The sequence below is a fragment of the Pteropus medius genome, unplaced genomic scaffold (assembly GCF_902729225.1).
Source record: "Pteropus medius unplaced genomic scaffold, Ma_sr-lr_union100, whole genome shotgun sequence".
Lineage (NCBI taxonomy): Eukaryota > Metazoa > Chordata > Mammalia > Chiroptera > Pteropodidae > Pteropus > Pteropus medius.
Window position 1 is genome coordinate 41,878,135 of NW_024354875.1, and position 24,712 is coordinate 41,902,846.

Here is a 24,712-nt window from a genome sequence, read left to right on the forward strand (position 1 = left end):
TTGGTGGCCCTTACATGCTCAGGGTGTACCTCTGGAGATCAGATTTGGTGTTTCCAAATTCAGAACACATAGAAATTAATGGTTTGACGAATTTTTGAAATGTGTGATAAACTATTTCTGAAGTAGGCTTTTAGATAAACAGTTGGAGGAACATTTTCAGAAACCAAAAGTTGAGTATTTCTTGGGAAACTAGTCACAAACCAAGTGTTAATTTCACTTACTTCTCCTTTCATCATTCGAACTTTAGCCAACCACCATCCACAAGGTTCTTGGTCATTTGCTCTTGAATATACCTGAGAAGGAGAGGGGGGAAAAGCCTTCGTTCATTCATCCCAAAAGATTTCAACATTGTAAATAATGCCTTATTATAAATGCCAAATCCTGTTAAACTCCAGAATCAAAACAAAAATGTTATTGAAATTGTTACTGAAATTGGTTTACTAAAGTAGGTTAATAAAACCTGCTTAAATTCTACTACTGAAAAATAAAACAACCTTTTTGGGGTAAACTGGCTCCTTGAAAATCAAATTCATGAGGGTTTAATAACATATTTTAAGAAGCATTTAAGAAATGCTTCTTAAAAGCAGTTTTACAAAGTGTAAAAAATAGCTCTTTCTGGTTCTGTTAAAATTGTTCAAGTATTGCGTTTTGATGATTCAAGTATGAGAATAAAAAACTAGTACTTGAATTAGAGATGTATTTTAAATGATATATTTGTAAGATGTTAAAATCAAGAACTCTGATTTCAATCTTATAAATTATCAACTTCATTGTTCACCATAATTAGAAAAAAGCTATGAGAAAAAAAAGATATGCCTATATACCAACTAGGCTGATAAACCAAATTTTAAAATTCTTTCAAGGATTTGACATTAGGATTCCTTGCTGAAGAACCTAGATCAAATGTACTAAACATTTAGCAGATAAAAAATTACACATTAGTCCATCTAGCGGAGTACATAAGTATCTTACAAAACCCCCTATCCAAAAAATATATATATTCTATATGCTCTGTATCTGTAATTATCAAGTATTTTTTAACATAATAAAGTCTCCGTTAAAGATTAGTTATTTTTTATGATACAGCAGTTTTAATGTATTTTTTTTAATACATGGAAAACTGGAGGAAAGGCCTGAGAAGAGATGACTAAGAATTATTCCACAAAAATCTTGATTTTACAAACTAAAGTTGCCCCTACAGAGGTGGCCAGAGAAATCCACCAATACATGTTAACGGCCATCTGTGAGATAAAGGCAAACTACTATTGACAGGCAAGTAGTTTTGGAAAGCCTGAAGCTTCTATCAAAATGACCTGAGTGTCATTACTGTTTTTAAAAAAATCTAAAGAAAACAGAAGAATGATGGTATCACCTAGAAGAATACAACAGTGAAATAGTTACTATTATATCATCCTCTAGTTTCTGTAACTACTGCACAGCGTTTCAAGAATATATGAAAAGACTGGAAACAACATTCTTGCAGTCTGCCTTTGACTATTGTTGAACAGTTAAGAATTCATAACTTTTATTTTCCATTCATAATAGCAAAGAGAAATTATTAGTTTTTCAAAATTTATTACTTTCACAATTATTAGAGGAATCAGACTGATGAAGAGACAGACAATAGCATGCTAGATTCTATTGATCAATGTGAAATTATAAGCAGAATCTCAGACTAAGTCTTCAGATGACAACATCCTACATGAGAATCTCCAAACAATATACTTCCTAGGAGAAAAAGGAAATTTAGTATTCTCGTCCAGTTAATCATTCAACTGGGACTTTATTATATAAAATCCTATAACCAGAATCTGGACCATTCTGTTTTCTAAAAGGACACATAACAGTATTCTTTCATCTTTTATGTTTATACACCAAAATATACTTGATATGGTTCGTAAGTGACCAAATGCCAAAGTCAGCTACGTATACAAAAATTAGCAGAAAGAGATAAAGGCAAAAAACTCAATGGATTAGTCAATCCAACTAGTTAAGTAGGAAAATGATATAAAAAGATTATGCTTTCTTTGTTCAGTAAAATTAGAAGCTATCAAAGTTCCAAATATTCTTAAAGTATTGCATTCTGATGATTCAAATGTAAAATGAACCAAGAAATGATAACTAGAACTTACTAGAGATGTATTTTAAATGTGATATCAGTATAAGATGAATATGTTTGGGGTTTATGTGTAATAGCTAAAGAGCATAAGTAATATTTAGAGAACTTTTCTCATTTTAGGCATATGTATTATCAAAACCAGGAATATATGGAATAAAAAGTTGGATTTACTATGTATAAATGCTAAAGATATCTAATAATGTTGACTATCACCATTCTTTTATTATTCCTACTTCTGTTAAATTATATGTAAAATGACTTTAAAGTATTTTAAAAACCAATAAATATGGCTTATTGAGCCCAATAATAAATATGGCTTATTGAGCCCAAATGATAAATGATGACTATTTTCCCTAGAATACTGTGGATTGAAAATAAAAAGACAACCCTAACAAGAAGTCCTTGCCAATTCCAAGCACTATCTCAGAAAGGTGGTTCAGCTGGACTGGAGTATCTCTCGGTGAACTAGAGTGGATGAGTAGTACCACAAGCTTAAATACTGGGGGGATAGGGTTTTAAAATCACCAACTCCCTTTTTTCCTAACTCTGTTTTCACCAAAGCATAACCACCTACAAGTCTGGCTTCCTATGTAAACTTATTACCTACAGAAAAAAAGGATAAACTATTTTGGACTGTCTTGAGACTTTATTCTCACTGAACACTGAAATGCTGGATCCCATTTTATACCTACATCCATATTCGTGTAAACTTCATTAATAACTTTACCCCTTGAAAGACAAAGCTAACTATGAATGTGGCTCCACTTGAGTGCTGTGGGTCAAATCACATCCTTTTTAAAATGGGCAATATCTCACACAATTTTAAAAAAATCACTTTAATAACGCGGAATTAAAATTGTGCCCTAGTGAATTACGTTCAAAATGTTGATTACTGAATTTATTTATGACTATGTCTTTGGAGTATGAGCACCTCACAGAAATTCCCTTTTTCGGATTTCACTTAAACTTCTAAACTATTCCAAGGGAGCAATTCACACTCTAAAGAAATGGCCTTCATTGTTATAAGAATCTAAGTTTCTTCCAATCCAAGGAAGAGCTTAAAGAAGCAGGAGACTAAGGAGTGCCCATGGGATAACTAAAAACACAACAGTACTGAGATTGAAGAATACAGTTTCATGGAGTGAGTGGAGGATGGAATATGAAGAATCAATTTGAAAAGCCTATTTAAGGATTCTACGAAATGACTCCAAGTCAAACCTTATTACAAAATGGTCTTCAAATTCTAGTACACAACCAAATTGTGACTTAAATGGAATGCCAGTCCGGATCCTAATGTTACCAACCTATCATTCAAGTTAATAATGTTCAACTATGCCCTTCAAAGCCAACTATGCCTTTCGAAGTCACAGCCAAATAGAGGTAATAAACACCACAGGTAGAGAATTTTTACGCATTTTACAAAATTTCTAAATGTTAACCACTAAACTGAATACTTAACCATAATTTACAACTACATTAGATATATGTATTGAATATAGATCCCCTGTATCACATTTCATTACAATCTGTAAGGAAATAGAAAATGTACATTAGGAAAGCAAACGTAAATCTAGAACACACTAATCTACCTATACAACATTATTACTTCATTTGTATTTGTGGCTGCTACTCCAACAAATGGGTTTCATTAAGTCTTAAAATCTAGCCATTTTCCAAAAGAGAAAATAATAAATAATATGATCACCTCTTTTTTTAATGTATGAGCATTTCCAAGCACTAACAATGGACTTAGTATTATGAGAAAGACTAAGGCAGCTAAAATTTTCATTTTGGTGGCAAGAATCAAACTGAAACATTTTTAAAACTAATATGTAAACAACGCATGTAATGTTTCTTTTATATAAAATAATGGATTTAAAAAATTGTAAGAGTGTCCTATCTCAAACTATCCTTACCCTCTTTACCTAGCTTCTCTCTCAATGCACTAACCTTAATATTATAATTAAAGTATAAAAATGTATAACCATAACATCTGACAATCTGCCATAAAAGATGGAAGGCACGTCACAAGAACAAAACCTTGCCAATTCTTATTTCAACCAGAAAACTTCACGATTCAAAAAAAAGTTTTCTTCTTATCAAATATGTTAAACCCAAGAAGGAAGCCTTGAAAACCTTGTAAAATTTTATACTGGCTTGAGATGTCAGGCTTCCTATGTAACATATATATGTGTACATTAATTTGCTGAAGAAGGCCATATCTATTTAAAAAAAAAAAGACAAAGCACACCTCATGCGAAATCACTGGGGAGTGGGGGAAGTTTTCTACTGCCCTTCCAATATCTAAAAACATTATATCATATAACCAGCTCAAGAGAATCTAAAGAACTCTTCACTTTCTCATTTCCTCCAACTTTATAAGCTGAGTATTATTTTCTTAGTAATCTTTAGTTAGCAAAAATCAACCACTAAACAAATACCTATTTAAAAAATTTAATTATTTAAATGTTATAAAGACTTAAAATACATTCCCCTTTTTAAAAAGTCAAAACACCACCAATTTGGTTTAAAAATTAATCTTTGAATTTTGCACTTTTCAAAAACAACTTATTATATAGTGTCTTCTTAAGGCCATTACTAGACCGTGACATTAGTTTATGTTCTATAACTTTACATCTCAATAAGTTGACTGGAAAGGTGAACCTAAAGTAGCCAAACATTTTTAAGGTAATAAAATTTCAGAGTTAACTATATGAAATTGTTAATATTCAACCATTCCTGACTTAAACACTGGAAATTTCATATGGCTGAACTTTAAATAAATGCCTGAAGAGCTCAATGGAAAGCTCTCTCCTGGATCATTTTTGTTCTAAATTTATTACTAATGACCAAATCAAAGTCATCTTTCCGTTCTTCAAAGAGGAGGGGTTCCTAAAGCTGCAGAACAAAAGTTTTGAGTCTGGCATAAACCTGACAACACCCTACACATATAGCATGATATATTAAGGAATAACATTTAGGACAAAAACAAACTGGTATCAAGAAATGTTAAACTGAAATAATCTGTTTAAAGAGCCAGTTAAATTATACATTAGTGCTATACAAGTCAGTTATCATTATTGTTATTACACAGCATTTGTGATTAGGATTAAAAAAAAGTGGCTGATCACTTAAAAAATTAATATACTAATATACTATGTAATAAATTACCTAGAGAAAAATATCGGATTATATTAAAAACCTAAATACTCTTTAAAAAAAAGGCAAACCTGTAGAAATACTGAAATGAGTATCTTAGAAACAACACCCAAAAACAAAACAAACAAAAAAACAACAAAAAATAACAGCGGATGTGAATAAGGAAAAGTGTAACTTAATTACAAAAGTCACTGAACATTATTTTAATTGCCTGGGAGAAAACAATACATATGTAACAGATAAAAACTTATCTATAAAATGCAAAAATGTCCTACATCAAAAAACGACATGGACAAAAACAGAAAAACAGACAATTCACAGAACAAAAGGCTAACAGCCAATCAACTAATTTAAAAGATGCTCTCTATTTCTAGTGATGATCATGGAAATAAAGATTCAAAAAACTTCAGCTTCCTTCAATTAGGTTTATAAAACTTTATAGATTAATAACATTCAGCCAATCAATGAGGAAACAAACATCTTCATGTGTTAGCAAAATTATGAAGTAATAATTCAAACAGCATTTTTAGAGGACAAAATGGTACATTTTGGTACTATCAAAATTTCAAATATACATGCAGTTTGATTCAGCAATTGAATCATTTAAATCTATTATCAGAAGATGACATATTAATTCTGGCTATTGAGGGGTAATAAAAAATGTCAATAATTTCAATATCTTCTAATTATGATACATCTGTACTAAATATTATGAGGTGGTTAGAAAAAACAAGGTAATCTGTATGTTCTGACTTGAAAATGTCTATGATGTCCTAATTAACTAAAAACAAAAATCACAGATATATAATGTAGTCTCTATTTTGTAACAAAATACAAAGGAAGAAACGCTCAACTCTGGTAAATGGGATTTAGCCTGGGGTGGGCAACGAGCACACCTACACTGAGAGAAGGTTCACTTTTTACTTTATGTAATCCTGTATCATTTCATTTTTTTTATACTGAGCTTTATTACTTTGAATTATAAGGGGGAGGGCCTTTTGAAAGTTATTTTGTTCAAAATATAAAGCCTAACAACCATAATGCCTAAACATTTCAGGTCATATGGACAGATTCCTAACTACTGGTGGCCCCCCAAAAAAACAAAACAAACAAAAAACAATAAATCCATAGGTAGCAAAATTAATTTTAAGCTTCTTTCTTCTGTAAATTTTCAAATTTTTCAAAAGCAAAAAAAAATGACTTTTTAATTTCAGATGGTTCTCATAATTGGAAGGAGCAAATTTTAAGACTAAACCATAAAACATAAAGTGAAATAAAACACTCTGTAATCATCAATTTCCAAATGGGCCACAAAGATGGTCCAGGAACTAGACAAGACTTTCCTTGACTAAGATTGGAGAGAGCATACTGTTAATAGAAAGAACTACTCTCAGAATTGACCACCAGACATTTCTAATTCTAGAACATTTCCAAAACTAAGTCATTCCTTGCTTGACCTGACTCATCACCAGAACTGGAAAAAAAACTTCTAAAATAGAAACAAATTTTGAAAAATGAAAACAAGCTTTTATCCATCCTTAAGAAATATGTTGATCAGAAAAGGATATAATACTGAGAAAACCACTTTCACTGAAGTTAAAATTCCAAGTGAACATAGTACAATGGTAACCAGCAGCATCACTGCTATAATTCACAGCATCCACCAAAAACTCCTAACTTTACACTTCTTAATTTTCAACACTTTGCCACTTTGTTTCCCCCATGTCTTCCTATACCATGTGAGACATTTCCCTGAGGACTCCAATACATACACATACATACACATACACATACACACACACACACACACACACACACACACACACACATATCACTGAGATTAAAGTTACAGGTCTCCTTACACAAAAGATTTTAATACTCACTTTTGGTCGACTATAAAAGAAAAAGGTGAGCAAAGTGAAAGCTTTAATTTTAGAGAGCAGGCTCACGGTGCCCTGACACAAGTTATAACACATGCTTTTAGATTCAGCAAAAACAAAAAGACTGCACAGTAAACTTATAGCCAAATAATTAAAATCTAAGTAGAATTTTAAAATGGAAATAGTTCAGGTGGTCAGGGGTTAAGGCATTATAATTCTTTGGTTTCCTAATACAGTATCTGCAATTAATGGAAACTCAAAAGAAAATTTACCATAAAAAAATATGAAAAATAAAAGGTTTACTAAATGAGTTCATTTACCAAGTGCTCAGAACAGTGTCTGGCACATAGTACATACTGTTAGGTGTTTATGAACACCTTCAGATAGCATCTTCATCAGTAAAGATTCTCCTATGCCCCTTTCTTTCCCCTACTTGACTCTACATAAACTAGGTATAAATGAAATTTGAAAATCTCAATAGTGTGAAGCCAACTCCTTGTGAGAAATATATTTAGCATATGTAGACACCTTGGAAGAATTGTATCAATTTCTTGAAGATTGAAAATCAAATTTTCTATCTCCAATGAACTCATTACACCTGTGACAATCATTTTCAAGTTTCTTTTTACAGAGTAGCAGGCATATTAATCAACAATATTAACATATTGAAGTCAGACAGACATTCAAGATCTATCAAATGTGAAAAAGTAAGATATAAAGAAGCAGTATAATATGATCTTATTTTTATTTCTTAAAAGAAGGGAGGAAGAAGAGCCTGGGAATGATACCTAACCCAAGAATAGTGATTTTTATCCTTTTGTTTTTCTGTACTTTTAAAATTTTCCAGAATTTCTAGAATATTCAACAAGGCAGTATACTAATTACAATATTTCAAATTACATATGAAATATATTAATGATCACTATAATAAAGGTTAAGTATTTTACAAAGATACTGAGGAAAAAGCACAAGATAAATTTTAAATTAGCAAAAAAGAAAATAGCAACCAATGCCATATAATTGTCTGTGCCAGATTCCATGCAAAGCAATTCAAATGCATCATGATCCTTAACTCTCACACTATTTTATTATTTTCATTTTAGAGATTAACTTGGCCAAGGCCACAAAGCTAAAATAGTTAAGCACTGAGCCATGAATCCTAGTTCTGACTCCGAAACGTAAGCGTTGCTACATTACACAGCCATTACCAACAGAAAGAAAGAAAGGAATTAGATTTATTCTCCATCAGCTAGATTTTCCCACAAGAATATTTATTTAAAACAAAAAAAGACACACAAGAATATAAGCTTATAATACATACCTCTACTTCATCTCCTTCACTGATTTCTTTTTTTATATCAGGTGGTGGTGGTAATCTCACTTCATTAAATGGAACCTGACGTTCTGGCTGCCAACTGAAAGATTAGTAAAGAAAAGAACAATTTTAAAATATATTATTCTAATAGCCCCTAATATGGAAACTACATAGTCTATGCTAAGTGCTTTATGTTTTTCAAATTAGTCATTTAGCAGTCCCTAAAGAAAAACAATTTTTATATTTTTCCAAGTAATTAGTTTGTTGAGGGAGAACAGGTTTTGTATGATTCTTAATGAAATTTATAAATAATTAATATCATTAAAAATTACATTATTATCTGCCAAATTACTCATCCTAAGGGAACAGTACGTACATTATTCTGCAAATGAAATAGACTACACTCATAGTAATGACTTAGATTTGAAATAATATCCCATCTACACCACTGGCAAATTAGCAGCAGTAAGATCAACTTAATACAAACACACAACTATGTGACCTGTCAAAAGAACATAATTTCAGAGATTATAAAACAATACAAGCTACATAATTTTTTTAGTGTACATGTTTACAAAAATACAGAAAATTACTCAATTTTTGAATAGCTGAATTAAATGATTTGATTTTTTCACACAGAATTTAGCTTTTCTACAGTGAATGTATACACAATTAAAACCTAGAAAGGCTTAATCTTTGAAGCAAATATGTACCAACACTACACTACGAATTTCTTTATTGCTTAACGGACATTTTTTGTGTTTTATTTTATAAACTGAGTCGATGAGCAACTTAAAGTTTTAATAGGTCATTCATATGCCTAGGAAGTGTACCAGCACATAAAATGTTCCTACAGCTTCTACCTGCCAGTGGAGTAGCAAAACAACAGAAGACAAGATTTTTTGAGTGCTTTCTTTTCATCATTACTGTTTAAATGGCAGCTGCTAAGAGACAGAAATCACCACACTTGTTTCCACATGAAACAGCTGTTGGGCAAGTATCTTTTCAGATAGCTCCAGAAGCAGCTTAAAAGTCAAAGTTGAACAGTTCTTTTCTGACCTTCAGTTATACAGTGTTCCTTTATAACTGAAGGTCAGAAAACCCAAGCCCAGCATACTGTCATTCACGTTTTTTGAACATTACACCTAGCCCATACAATATTTATAAAATTGACATTATTCCTTATTAATATCAAGCAACTGAAAGTGGCTTAATATTCATACTGACTACCAGCGGTCATTCAAAAAGCCTACATCATTTCAACATTCTGTTTTTTCGTAAGAATTAAGCATATTGTAATCCCATTTGTGCAGCCTATTTTTGCAAAAACTAGTTACTGATTCATGGTCACATGTGTTTTATCAAAGAAAAGAGTTATGAAAAGGGTGATGAACAAATTGTGGGCAGAAAAACAGGTAACGAGTTATCAAAATTAGAATTAACTGAACTCACAGGATGATCAAACCACTTAAACCCGACCCAAAAGCAAAATCATTTTCCACTATCAACAGGAATACTCAAAGCAAAAAGTTTAGGACTATCCATCTTTAAAATTAACATCCCTATCAGTAAAAAGTAACTTACTTGTTCTCGAAAACAACTGTGAGGGAGTCTTCATGAACATCTTTGATAAATCCCTGCAAAAAACAAAAACATTAAAAGTGTATCAGCATTCAATTAAATGTTAACTCTAAAAGGCGATATTAAAGATTCAAAGGTAATATGGGACACTGATAAGAACACAGAGTTTGGAATTGAGCAAATCTGAGTTTGATTTCCAGTTCCATCATTTGTAAAACATAAGACCTTGGAAGTAACTTAATCTCTTTGAACTTCAGTTTCACAGAGTATCATAACCTCACTTTCACACACTTACCTCAGAATTATGAAAAAATAAATATATATGCCTGAAACATCACAGGTATTAGTCAATACTCAACTGAGTGAAGCAGTATTTAGTACTGTGACTAACAGTTCAGGATCTAGGGTCAGGCTTCCAGGATTCATATTCCAGGTTCTATCACTTACATATTGAGCATAGTTTTAAAACTCTAATTCAATACAGTATCATACCTCATAGAATTTTGAGAATTAAAATAATTAATGTTTACCACAGTACTTGGCATGGAGAAAGAACTCAAATTTATTTCAAATATTAGCTATAAATATTAAATTATAGCTCAGCTTTAATAAAAGGCATGACATTTTAAATACTAATCTTGCCATTAACTTATTTTTCCTACAATATCTCTCCCTCCTTCACTTTAAAAAAATGGGCTATAAGTATATTGCCTCAAAACCATTTTGGAACGACTACAGATTCTCAATTTTAATCAGTAGTCATTTTCTAGCCTTGAAATTAATTTTGAAATTAGTCTTTTTATACTGTCTTCATTTAATTAATACAACCTAAAGAAACCATGATATGACATAATCAAAAAAAGGGCAAAGGACCTGGGTGTAGAACAACTGTTGTTCAAATCCCTGCTCCACCACTATGTAACTTTGGGCAAGCAGTCCTTCCTTGACTACAACTGACATTAAATGATGTTTTATATTTATGTTAATCAGAACTGCAAATTTCTCAATCCTAGTCAAATGCTACATGCACACTTGTTAACACTAGGTAGCTAGTAAATACTTTCCTAAACATCTTTATCATACTGGACTCCATAATGTGCACTAAAAACTATCAAAAATAAACACAAACTCCTGCAGTACCTGATAAAACATAACAGAAAATGAACACATCTGTTCGCCTCATCTCCCTCCCAGAAGTCCATTAAGTAATACTAAAGGGATTTTAAGGCATAAATCTCTAATAAAAGACAACAAAAAGAAAAACTTGCAACAAAACTTGAGAAATTTACAAAGTAGATGGAAGAGGAGTAACAAAAAAGCAACTACTACTACTATTTAAATACTACGGCTTAGATATTATTCTAAGCAAATTAGCAAACCAAAGACTATGAAACAAATTCACAGCAGAAAAACCTTAAAGCAAGATCAGCACTAACACCACAGAAAAATCTTTGGAACTTGGAGAGGAAAGGATAACGGATGGAGCTAAAAATAAAATCATTTTATTTTATTTAGGACATTTCAATAAAAACATCCTCATGTGAGGCCTAAAATGCAGGATACAGCAGGTCCTCGAATAACAAATAATGTTGCCTCTCTATAATGTTGAGGAGGATAAAAAAAATCAATTCCTGTCCAGGGCCAATCCTGTGTGGCATTTGCATGTTCTCCCCATGTCTGTGTGAGTTTTCTCTGGGGACTCGGGTTTCCTCCCACATCCCAAAGATGTGCCCGTGAAGCAAACTGGCATGTCTCAACTGTCTGACTGGGTGTTGAGAGTGGGTGTATGTGATTGTGCCCTGCTATGGAAGAGTGTCCTGTCCAGAGTTGGTTCCCATGTTGCACCCTGCCTGAGCTGCAGGGATAGGTTCCGGTCCCTGCTCCCCTTCCCCCACACCCCTGAAGTAGAAGAAGAGGGTTGGAAAATACTTATTCTCACTCATTTCTATTAATCTTTCTTAAATGTCTGTAAGCTCATTTATTTCAATGTTTAATATGAGAAGTGTTTTGAGTCATTTAGAAATTTGGTGACATTTTTGTGATCAGAAATGTGCTTTCGGAACTTAACTCATTTATATATCAATTAGCCTATTGTAAAACTAGTTTTATTATATGTCATTTGCTTAAAGCTGCAGTTTCCCAGAACCCATTTGATGACATTAAGTGAGAAAGTACTGTACCTTCCTTTCAAAAGTGCTACAGTAGCTCCTTTCTTGCAACTGCAGTGACATTTTTTATTTCCCTTTCTCCTCCCATAGCTAAAATTTAAGAGCTGCCACTCTAGTTCAAGTTCTATCTCACCATGTCATAATCATGACTTCCTGGTCTATTTCTCTATTTCTAGTTCATACACACATCCACTTTCAGCAATCACTTTTGGTCAGCACTTCCATAATTGTTACCAGTACATCTATCTCTATTATACCTTTGCCGTTTCTAAGGAACATTTCAGAAACTAAGAATTTTCAAGTCTATGAATATTAGAGTAAAACATCTTATCGTCAGAGGTCAATCATACTTTCAACTTTCAATAATGTTTTCTAGTCCTTCACAATTTTCAAAGTTTGGAATGTTTTGTTAATCCTTTTTATTTCTGTATAATTTATATAGCGGATTAGCTCAAATCAAAACTCTAAAGTCACTAGGAAATTCCAGTCATCGTTATAATAAAAACTTTCTTTTCTAAAAAAAATCAGTGCTTATTCTTCTCCCCACCCCATCCTCACTTTACTTTCACCACCACATCAATATCAGCTTTGTCTGGGTGCACATTTTCCACAACCTTTAAGAAAAATACAGCTCTGGCCATCTACTCTTATTGCTAATATCCTCCAGGCTTAAGATTAAACGGATTAAGGACTTAACAACCAGTTCTTAAAATACGTTTGGACTGTAGTGAAAAATCAGAAAATATTTTCCAATCTCCAAACTCTAGGTTCTAAGAATAAGGTACTTCTAGTGGCCAATCTCTATTAAATTGTGTCCATTTTATGCAGGACACTATCAATACTTTTCAAGATATTTTTGTACTCTCCAAATCACCAGAGTGGTGGGTCCCTTTATACTTAAGGCCCAAAATGGCAGGGTTGGGTCTTGTGCAAAATCTTTGAGTTGGGGACACCAAATAACAATGGGGAGCTTTATGACTTCAAGTCTCCATAACTCTGTCCTCCTAGTGTTAGTCCAACCTTTAGGGATTTTGTCTCTTTTACTCATCTGGCCTAGGAACGATATTTCTCAGAATAAAACTTTTCACATTTCTTTTTTCTTCTTCCCATACATATAGATATGAAAGATTCCAAGGCATCTTTATAAAATGGTCCCTTAATTTGTTCACTCATAGTCTGATATGTTTACATTTGATTCTCTTAACTTAAAATAACCACCAGTAGTAACAAGACAGTGTAACACACTTGAAATATTATCAAAATATCTTAGAATATGCTTCCTGACAAAATCACAGAACATAGTATAGTAAAAACCCAGGAATGCCATAAATTATGTCTAAATTGGGGGTAAGGGAGGGGATAAAGGAAACAGCAGGAATCCCTAAGCAGTGGAAGCACTATTTTAAGAACTGGTAATTAAGCTTAAAATAAAAACTTTTAAAAACAATTCAAAAATTCAGTAATTAATTAGTTGCCTGTATAAAAACAATAAGCAGCTGAAAATAAAAGATTCTACTAACAGCAGCATTAAAAAAATAAAACCCTAGTAATGCCCTCAACAACAAAAAATGTGCAGAACCTATATGCACAAATCTTTAAAACTTGACTAATGAAATAAAATATTTAGAAAAATGTAAAGCACATCACATTCTTAGATAAGAGTTCTTGATATTGTGAAATTTTCAGTATATCCCTAAATTGGTTCCCACATTTCTGCTGGGAGGAAAGGGGTTACTCTTAATAAAATTACACCAAAGTCTATCTAAAACAAGCACTGAAAAAGGAAAGTTTTGAATGGGAGTAGGGAATAACTAGAATACACTATCCCTTACCAAATAGTAAAAACTTATTTTAAAGCTACAGTAATCATTTAAAAAGACATTTTATAGGAAGAGATAGATTCCCAAAATAAGACTAAATCATTTAGGAAATTATAAATAGAGGGATAAATGGATTATTTTTAAACAGTACTGGGACATTTAGATAATTGAGGAAAATGAAAATGGATTTCTTCAAAAAAATTCATGAATGACTGAAACTTTAAAAAAATAAAGATTGTAAGTGGAAGCACAAGTAAAATATTTATAAGGCCTCTGTAATAAAAACAAAAAACAAAAAACAAAAAACCCAAAAGCCACAAAACAAAGTTTCATAAACTTATGCTACCTAAAAACTCAAATATGATAAGCAAAACAGAACCACATACAAAGAAAGGGTGAAACACAGTTAAATTCCCAATTTATAATATATAATAATTTATAATATTCTCAGGTGAGTTAGTAAGGTAGTTGAACAAGCTGATAAGGAAAAAAAAGAATCAGTATAAACTACATGAATGGGTAATTCACAAAAAAATAAGTGTAATTTTAATAATATATGTCTTCATTAAAACTTTAAACATTTACTACAATTTGTTTTGAACTGTGCTTTCCCCCTCCCATTTTACATCTTGTAGATCCTTATCAGAATATAAAGATAAACTTCATTTTTTAGTGTTTGGCAATTTTGAGATGAAAGATAAATGGCCTATGGAAAGAACAAAGTACACAAAGATAATATTTACAAAAATATATTTTTGAAGTTACAGAACACTACGGCTGAAAAACACATGTTTTCAACTTAATTATAGTAGTCATGGGGAGAAAAAATCCTACTGGTTAAACAAGAAACATAGTATGAATATATTCCTGGAATTCAAAGATATACAACCCCAAAGTTAACTCCCTAGGTTATTATAAGTATTGAATTTAAAGCCTCATCTTCTGTCTAGAGCTCTTTTCATTATATCATGAATCAGGTGATAAAATGCTTTTGCTAACGTGTAGTTTTAAACCCCGTAAGGTTAAATCTGGTAGCAATACTAATTTGGAATTTATAAATAGAGGGATAAATGGCACCTTTCCTAAAAAGCCTATTTAAAGCAAAATTCCAGAACAAAACATCAAAATCTAGTTCACAACTGGAAAGGCAACTATCTTGTCCAAAACATAAACTCAAGTTAAAATAAAAATTTTAATGTTTAAAGTACTGATCCATCTATTAGAGGTTTTGCTTAAGCTATGGCTTATAGTATCTATAAAGATACATGAATTCCTTAGAGAATATTCCCACTAAATTCATTAAAAACATACTGTCCTAGTCTAGAAAATTTCCTTTGACTGCAAAGTATCATTTGAAATTCACCTATTACTTTATATTTTTCAAAAATCCACCAATGACTTCCTACAACTGCAATTTCATTACAAGTCTAAGTTTACATTCCTTCCTTATAAAGGGGAAACAGAAACTTAAAAACCTTAGTACTCAGCAAAGTGCTAACAGAAACTAGACAGCCTGAAACCTCAACTAAAGTAAGGTTTGGAATGGAAAGACTAGATCCAAAACCATGAGATTTATATCCTAAAGGGATAACTCTTAAATTTTGAAATCCCTCTTAGAAGAGTTTGCTGGTTGCCAATAAACTGAGCAAGAAACAGTACTCTTTTCCTAAGTGGACGGTAGGTTTTAAAGACTCTATCTAATCTCAAGTGGAAAAAGCAAGGGTTCCATCAGGAATCAAACCTCTGGTTCACATTTATTCTCTTAAGCAAGCAAAAAATTCTCACACTCACATTATGCCTCCTTCAAACTTGATCAAGTATTCCCATATAATTTAAGATTCACTCCAGCCTTAATATTTCTATCAATTCTTAAAGTCTTTGTCAGGATCACTAGTATAAAATTTAGAGATTTTATTTTTCCATTTATTTGGCATTACAGTGAAATAACTAGTTTTTTTTCCTGTTTAAAGGAAAACTTTTTCCTTTTCACAAAAGTGATGCATTCTTGCTGTCAAAAGAAATAACTACATTTTTGATACTTTCTCCAATGTGTTAAAATATTACAGCTGATGGCTTAATTGCTGAAGCAAACCTGTGATGAAATACTGCAGTCTAAAAATAAACTGATTTGAATTCTTTCTATATAAAGGCATTCGACTCAAGTTTGTTCCATCCTATAGGGCCTATCCTCTGACTGGGTTAAGTTTCCATTTTCCTCAACTACATCAGGTAAAGTTTACTGCTGAGGATAAATGTGATTACAAAAAGAATCAATGAGAAAGATTAAGTTAACAGCATTTATGTAAAATTCACCTTAGGTTTTTGCTTTTCAAGAACTGCCATAATGGATCTGATTATCACTTGTTACCCTTTGATCAATTATCAGTTTATTTTCTGATTCATTCTCTGGCCCCAGCCTACCTTCCCAGCCCATCAATTCTAACTTAACATCTCTGAAATCAAGATGCTTCTTATAATTGATGGCATCTCAGACCAGCTAATAGCCATATGGCAGCCAGGATATAAACATCACTGTTTAAGCATACTCAAACCTGGTTTGCTTGCAATTTTCTGTGACATATGACTGTAACCCTTAGACATTTATTTTATTCAGCAAATCAATGAAGGACCATTTTAGGAAGGACTGCGGTTTCATACCAGAAGGTTGTTCTGTTGACACCTTCTGATAAAATAAAAAAACGCCACCATCGAAATTTGCAGAGCAGGAGAAAATTCTCGGAAGAAAATCCTGGAGATAAGAGGAGAGCACTTTAAAAAATAGGCTTAAAACAGCCAAGATAGTGTGAGAAGAAACACAATCACCTGAATTTGAAGATGTCTTAACCAATTTAAATTTTGTTGGTTTAAATTTAAATGCTTGTATTTTCCATTTTATGTGTGCAAGTGTTTAAAGATGATCTTTCAGTAAGTATGTAACAAGAATTCTAAAAGAAAACCACCACTCATAGATTAATTGGCAACATTTCTTAAGTGACTCTTAAAATGGATTATCATTTTCGATACAATGAAATTGTATGGATCTTCCACTAACATCCCAAATCTATGGAAAAATAACCTACTCCATGAAATCTAAACCCAACTTCCAAATACAGAGACATCTCCACCTATGGCTGACTTTCACACCTCAAATCAACATGACAACAGTCAGAATTATCTGTTGTCCTACTCTGCACTCTAACACGTGATCCAATTTACAGAATTAAAAAGAGAAAACTGAAAACAGAAAAGTGTGTCTTAAACAGGGTTCTAAAAGAATACAATCCAATCATTAAGACATTTTGTGTAATGAATTAACTTCTCTAGAATGCATCTAGAATGGTACTAGCTATGCACCATACTTGCGACATTATGAAAAAAATTGTATTTTATAATGCATGACATACTCTATTATGTTGAAGAAACTAACTTAAGGGACTCCCAGATGCAAGTGATCATCACAACCTAAGCAAATATACATACATACATACACACACACACACACACACACACACACACACACACACACACACACACACACACATTCATTCTAAATCTGCAAACTGCAGAAGCAGAAGCTTCTTAAACTAAACTAAGGTATACCCAGGCACTCAAAGGTGTGCCAGAAGTACTGAAAGCTATTCTTCCCCTCCCAAAAATACCATGTTAAGTCTTCCTGGAGCATTTGTGTTTGGTAATTTAAATAATTTATAATAAAACATTTTATGTTGCTGAACAATGTATACAGCTAACAAATATAAAAAGAACATCTTATCAGAGAAAGGAAAAAAATTCTCATTTACTGAAAACACTATAGTATAGTGGCATTTCACTATTAAGATTGATCTCAGATCCACTACCATGTGGTTAGGTAAAACAAGAGAAGGCCCAGGGCAGTAAGGTAAGGAAAATAAAACTCCTAAAGGCTTCATTTGCCCAAAAGCAAGTCACGATGTTCCCCTTCAGGGATTCTATGGTCTTCCTACAGCACCCCAGAGACTTTCTCGAGCAATCCTCAGGAAGTTCTATCAACCCCGAATGGGACCCAGCTTTCTTGGATGCTGGACAGCCTCCTCCCATCTCAATCCTAGAACTGAGAAAGATTTGGCTAAAGAAAGCAAGTATCTAATCCCTGCAGATGCCAAAAGGAAAAAAATGACAAAATCTTTAAAACAGAGGTTTATTATTTAAAACATGGTGCTAGCACGACTGCCTATGAATATTAAAAAATAAATCTTGATGTAATGAATATAAATTAATAAAACACTACAAAAAATTCTAAGAAATTATATGTATCATCTGAACACAGGCTACCTTAACCAAAGTTGGAAATCCTGAAGCCTTAACAGGGAAAAAAATAGTTCAGTACATAAAAAAAATAAAACATCTCTATGGTGAGGGATACTGGAAAGTCAACAGATAATAGATGTGGAGGCGGCACTCACAATAAATGACTTTTGAGATCTCAAAAAGTGACAAAGGATATCCCAATAGGAAAATGGGCAAACGACAGGCAATTTAAGGGAAAGTAAATCCAAATGGCCAACAAACATTAAAATTCATAAGTGGGGACCTTTACAAATCAAAGTTCCAATGAGATAACCCTTTATATCGAACTGACAAGATTATAAAACCCGTTTCTGGCAAGGATATAAAGATATTCATCAATGAAAAAATAGGAAGTGTTAAGCCTTTTGAAAAGTATTCTGATAACATTAGAGTTAAAAAAAAAGTTCTCTTCCACCAACAATCTATACCACTCTTTCAAACATATCCAACGAACTGAGAACAAAGTGTCTATTAACTAGGGAATGGCTGGATTTCACAGTAATTCTTACCCTGACATATTATGTAACCATTGAAAAACTAAGTACACTCCAAGTGAAAATAGCCAAGATGTAGATTATCTTATTTTTATAGAGCAGTATGGAAAAAAACCTACATATTTATCTGAATGTGTATCTATGTGCCATTCTGAGTATGCATACTTGGCTATAAATGAATTTACCTAAAAGAGAAGTGGGAAAAGAGATCAAGGGGTGAAGGGAAGCAAGTTTGCATAAATGTTTTTTAAAGAGTTGAGATAGAGCTTAAACACTGTCCATACAGCACATATATACATCACCACTTCCCACATCTTTTAATTTTTCCATCTCTAAGAATCACAAATCAACATTCTAAGTAATGAACTTGTTTGATGTTTACAACGCTCTAAAAGATCTGAGTTGTAATTTGATTCCAATAACAAGCACATTCAAGACAGCTACTGCAATCAAAAAATGTCTTAACTTCAAATACTTTTTTTGAAGTTCTACATAACTAAATTTACCAAAAATTATTTTAAGTCAATAAACACGTGTTCTATAAACAGTCTGCAAATTTGCTAATAACCTTACACATTAAAGAAATTATTGCATCATTACGGAATAAGTTCTATTAAGCAAAAAAGTTATTCAAGGCAAACTTCCAGCATTCATTAGCATTTAACTGTTCTGAATAAAAGAAAATGAGGATCTGAGAATTTCAATAAGAATAAGAATAATGCTTACGTACTAGTAATGTTCCTGGCTTGTTAATTACACAAGTTTAGACTCTCCAACAGTTCTCCATGAAATGGGATGATTTAATGATTTCAAATGGCCATTTAAAACTACTGTGACTTTCCTGTCGCGGAGTTTCCTGTCTCTACTGTTCTCTTTCCACATGCATAAAGTTCTGTGACAATATTTCAACTTGACCAGAATATATAGCCCCTAAGAAAAAATTCAAGTTGTTTGCATCGAAATCAAAAAAGATGTAGTTTTGTATACATGCGGTTATACGAAGATTAACAATAAATCAAGAAGTGTCCAAAAGCCAAGAATGGCTGATTCATTTGTTCAGTATGTACTGAAGGCCTACTATGTACGAAGTACAGGCATCAGGTCACTGGAAAACTTAAAACTTGAAAATAACCCAAAAAACTACGAAAGTAAAAAGTTATAAAATGGGAAGAAAAGTTTTCATGATTCATTATCCTGAAGAAATCTTGACAGAGGAAGGCATGTTCCTTTGCGAACAGTATTTATAAACTCCATCAATTATTACTAGGAGACTTCTACTCATCCCAAGAAAACTAAGCAAAAAATGCTGAGGACAGAGTATAAAAGACAAGCTAAAACAACTAATATTTAACTGAGATTTAATGTTGGTTCAATTTTGCCATGACTTTTAGCCTCTTCAATGTAAGGACAAATAAAGGGATTGTTATACTTGTAAATACATATGTTTAGAATAAAGCATTGCTTTTGTTTGGCCTGTTTTTATGAAGAGTTGGTCCAAGAAAATTTAACCATCAAAACAGCGTTTCTTAACTATTTGCTAAACATATGCCTAAGAACCTTCTAAAGCCATTTGATACTCAAAAATACTACCGGGCATGGGAAATACAGTCAAAATACTGCAATAACTATGTATGGTGTCAGATGGGCGATTACTTAAGGGGGTGACCACTTTGTAAGGTAGTAATCACTATGTTGTACACCTAACACTAAAAATATTGTAAAACTGTAATTGAAAAATAAATGTGAAAGAAAAAAGTCCCGGCATGCTCAAAAAAAGGCTACATGGCAAGATTACCAAGAAGTGCCGCATCATAAGAAAATGTGAAGACAGTTTCATATATATGCATGCATAAAGTATTTCTAGTATTTCCCAAATACCTTACATAATCAATGCAAAGCTAACAACTGAGAATGATATAAATGAACAGTATGGGTAGTTTTACCCAGCATAAATTATATTTTGAGCCACATATCTAGTTTTAAAATTTCTGGCAGCCATGTTAAAATAAGTGGAAAAAAAAAAAGGTAGAATTTTAATAATAATTTTACTTAATCCAATATATCCAAGATACGATTTCAACATGTAATCTGTATTTTTAAATTATGTACATTCTTTTTTTTCATACTAAGTCTTTCAAACCCAGTATGCATTTTATAATGAAAGCACATCTCAACTCAGACTAGCTCATTTCAGCCTTATGGCTAGTGACTACCATACTGGAAAGAATAGATTTTATAAAGTGAAGACATAAATCATTTCTCCAAGAATCCTCCCAATTCAGTCCTCTTGACTTCCATGGTATTAATTACTAGTAATCAGTAATTAATAATTGATAAGCTATATATTCGTATTTCAAAAAAAAAACCACACTATAATGGTTAGAGATCAGAAAAATCAGACTAAATATTGAAACAGCCTTTTATTTTACAAACCTAGATTATTCAACCTCACTTTACTCAATTAATGGTAACACTATCTCCCCATCATCGTGATTGAGGACTAAATGAAATAAATTCATGTAAAGTACCTGCACCGTCTGATAGTCTGGATGCTATAGATTGGCTGTTATTGTTGTTAGAGCTAGATGGGATCTTAATGAACTAACAGAACCTAGCAGATTCCACCAGCTGATAAATCATTAAAACTGTCTCATATTGTAAATGAAAACTCCAAGGTGTCTCAACTAGCTAATACAAGAATTAGGGATCAGTTATGGAAGGTACAGTTTTCTTCCCACTACCAAAAAATAAAAAACAAGTCTGCTACATCCTTAACATTGTGGTAGAGAACTCAATTCTAAAGTTATTATCCGGTCAAGTGTCTGCCCTGTCTTCCTAACTAAAGCGTAAGCGCCCTACCCTAAAATTTCCTTTGAAGAACTTAATACTATGCTAACCTAGGCAATTGGAAATGCGAAGCCCTAGAGTTAAATCTCACTTCAGCTACAGTATATTCTTGTCCAAGTTAATCATCAGCAGTTTCCTAATATGAAAATTGGGGATAAAACCGCATACACTTCATGGAGTCCTTGAGAGAACAAAATCAAGAAATACATGTATAAGAGTCATGGAATATCTAGTAAACAATAAGCAGTCATAGAAAACTGTTCTCTCACAGAAAGCACGCAAATATACGATGATGTAGAAAATACGCAGGTGCATTAAAGTAAAAACATGGAAAAATGTGTTTTCTCTAAGTATACAAAAGCCAAGGCCTTGACAGCATATCTCCAGATAGATAAGATTTTTAATTTGTTTTCAGATTTGTCATAGTTGTGTACTGTTCTTGTAATACAAAGAAAAATTACAGGAAAAGTAATTTTTTTAATTGTTAAAGTGGCCTTTTCATTTAGTTAAATCTTAGTTTTTACATTTTTATAAAAATTTCATTTTAAAATATACAACTAAAAATTATCTTTAAATACCTGTATGTTTTTAACTGCCCCTAATATTATTAAGACAGCCACCATCTTTTCCTCAATTACTAATTTCCACAAAAAAAATCAAATGAATCAATACCAACTGAAAACTAAGTACACCCTGAGAACACAACTCCATAAGTCATCATGGGTGATAATAAAGCGGCATTGATCTAATTACTCTCAAATTTCATTTTAATATTAAACTGAGCTAAAGTAATAAGGAAATTTTGGAAATATTCTATTTTAAATTTTGTTTGATAGTCAATTACAGCCAAAAAAAAAAATCACACAGATCTAAAGTTAATTCTATCTTCTATAGAAAAGGCCCAATACGTCATTTGACCAACTTACAGATTACATATTTCCTTGGAACACCACAGAAACTTCTCTACATGAGCCAGAAATTGAGTGACTTACTTTCAATGTGCATTTAAAATTATATTCTACCCATGGCTATGCAAATTGCGACATTATTACAAAGCTTAATATCATACACAGTTAAAAAGCATCTCAATGACACCAAATGAGCACAAGGTTTTTGGGGGAGAGTAAAAAAAATGTTCTAAGACTGTGGTAATGGTTACACAACTCTAAATACTCTTTAAACAATCATAGAATGTAAATTCTATCTCACAGCTTAAAAGAAAGTTATCTTATATGGCTAGTAGTATAAACGCTAAAATGCCATGCTCCGGGTAGAAAAGGCTATAAAAACAAATATTTATACAAAAATTATAACCCCTATTAAATGTTTAATTAACATATCTCCAATTCATTTCAATCCATAGTTATAGGACTGCAAAGAACAACATATCAAATTTTTACCTCTTTAACAACTATAGATCCACTGTTAAGTTAAAAAAAAAAAAAAGATGCAAAACGCACTATCATTTGTGTAAATATTTTCTAGGGAAAAAAAGACTACCTAATTTTAGGTCAAATCTTTAGCTTTTCACCAGTTTCAATTAATTTGTGGAATGAAGTTTCAGTTCCACTAGGAAATCTTTAATCAATCTCTACAGAGCACTGCCTCAGGCATGATACTATCTAATCCCATGACTTTGAAATTCTTCACTAGCAACTCATATTTACAGCCAAAAGCATGTATGTGTCTGTGTATTAAAGGGGAAAAAGGAGAAAAGGAGGAGGAAAATCAAAATCACCTGTACAATGAAAACACAACTGAAAGAAAAAATATACCAAAATGTTAACAGCTGTTATCAAGGCAATTTCTGATAATTTCCAAAATTCCCTCACTAACCCTGTATTATTCAAATTAAAAAACTTAAAATTGTGGCTATATTAAATGAAAGAAGCCCAAATCAAAACACTATAAGGTATACAATTCTACATGTAGGACATTCTGAAAAATGCAAAATTACAGGGACAAAAAACACACTATGGTCTGGGGGTGAGGAGACTGACTACTAAGAGGCAGGAGGAAAATTCTGGAGATAATGGAACACCATTCTTCATCGTGTTGGTGGTGGTTACACAACTGTTAGCATTTACCAAAGCTCATATAATTGTCCATTAAAAGGTTAATGTTACTATATGAAAATCTCAAGTCACATAGTTAAAATTAAATTGCTTGTGCATTAAGCCAATTTTTTTCCAACTGAGAAGTTTCATGAGATAAAAAATATTGGAGACCACTAAACTATTTCAAACTTCTCATTTTACACAAAAGAAAAGTGAACCAGGAAGATCTGTTCAGGGTCCATTGCTAGATAATGGTAAACTGAAGTACAGACCTAGAATTCTCACTTAACTTCAAACCTGGGATTCCTCCACTTCACCATTCTTCCAGAGTTCTGAAGACCAGTTTCCACAAAGTACATGTACTAGTCGATTATAGTAGGATAAAAAATTCCAAGCGTTCAAATGCAATTATCCTAGTACACACAAATGTGGCTAGGGATGCTTCAGAACCTTTGTCAAGTCACCTTACTTTGTTAAGTAACAATGAGTAATGGAGTCAAAATCTAAGTTAAAACCAGGCAGATTTTAAAGTATGGATAGAGATAACAAATGTATGGATAGAGATCAATAAATAGAGTTCCGAAATGGAAACATTAGATCTACTGTGATTTGACTTAACAAAATACTCAGAAACCGAAGACTGTAAAGTCCTTACTAAACTTTCGATGATCTTAAATAATGAAATCTTATTAAAGAGAAATGCAGAACATCTTGTAGAGCAATCAACATGAATTACATAGCTAAAAAGAAACGGTACTCCATCTATCACCCACATGCTGCAAAAGACAAAATAATTTTCTAATTTTCGATATGACCAAAGAAAAAAATACATGCCTCCATTACACAAGAAATATAAAGCCAAATAGTGTTGATACAAAAGTGATGAACCTTATTTATCCCTTGATAGGAAAAGTATGGCAAGACCATCTTTTGTGCGTTGTGCCAC

General features: G+C 32.3%; 1 protein-coding gene across 6 annotated transcripts in view; it reads right to left on the reverse strand.

The window, feature by feature from the left end:
• The window catches only part of FXR1 (FMR1 autosomal homolog 1), a 53,046-nt gene that overhangs the window by 26,624 nt on the left and 1,710 nt on the right, over positions 1-24,712 (reverse strand). For all 6 annotated transcript variants that reach the window (XM_039855693.1, XM_039855694.1, XM_039855696.1 and 3 more), the window contains exons 2-4: positions 10,058-10,110; positions 8,480-8,573; positions 222-293 (exon numbers count right to left, since the gene is read on the reverse strand). In XM_039855693.1, coding sequence (XP_039711627.1) covers positions 222-293; positions 8,480-8,573; positions 10,058-10,110 — 219 coding nt within the window. The remainder of the gene's footprint in view (positions 1-221; positions 294-8,479; positions 8,574-10,057; positions 10,111-24,712) is intronic.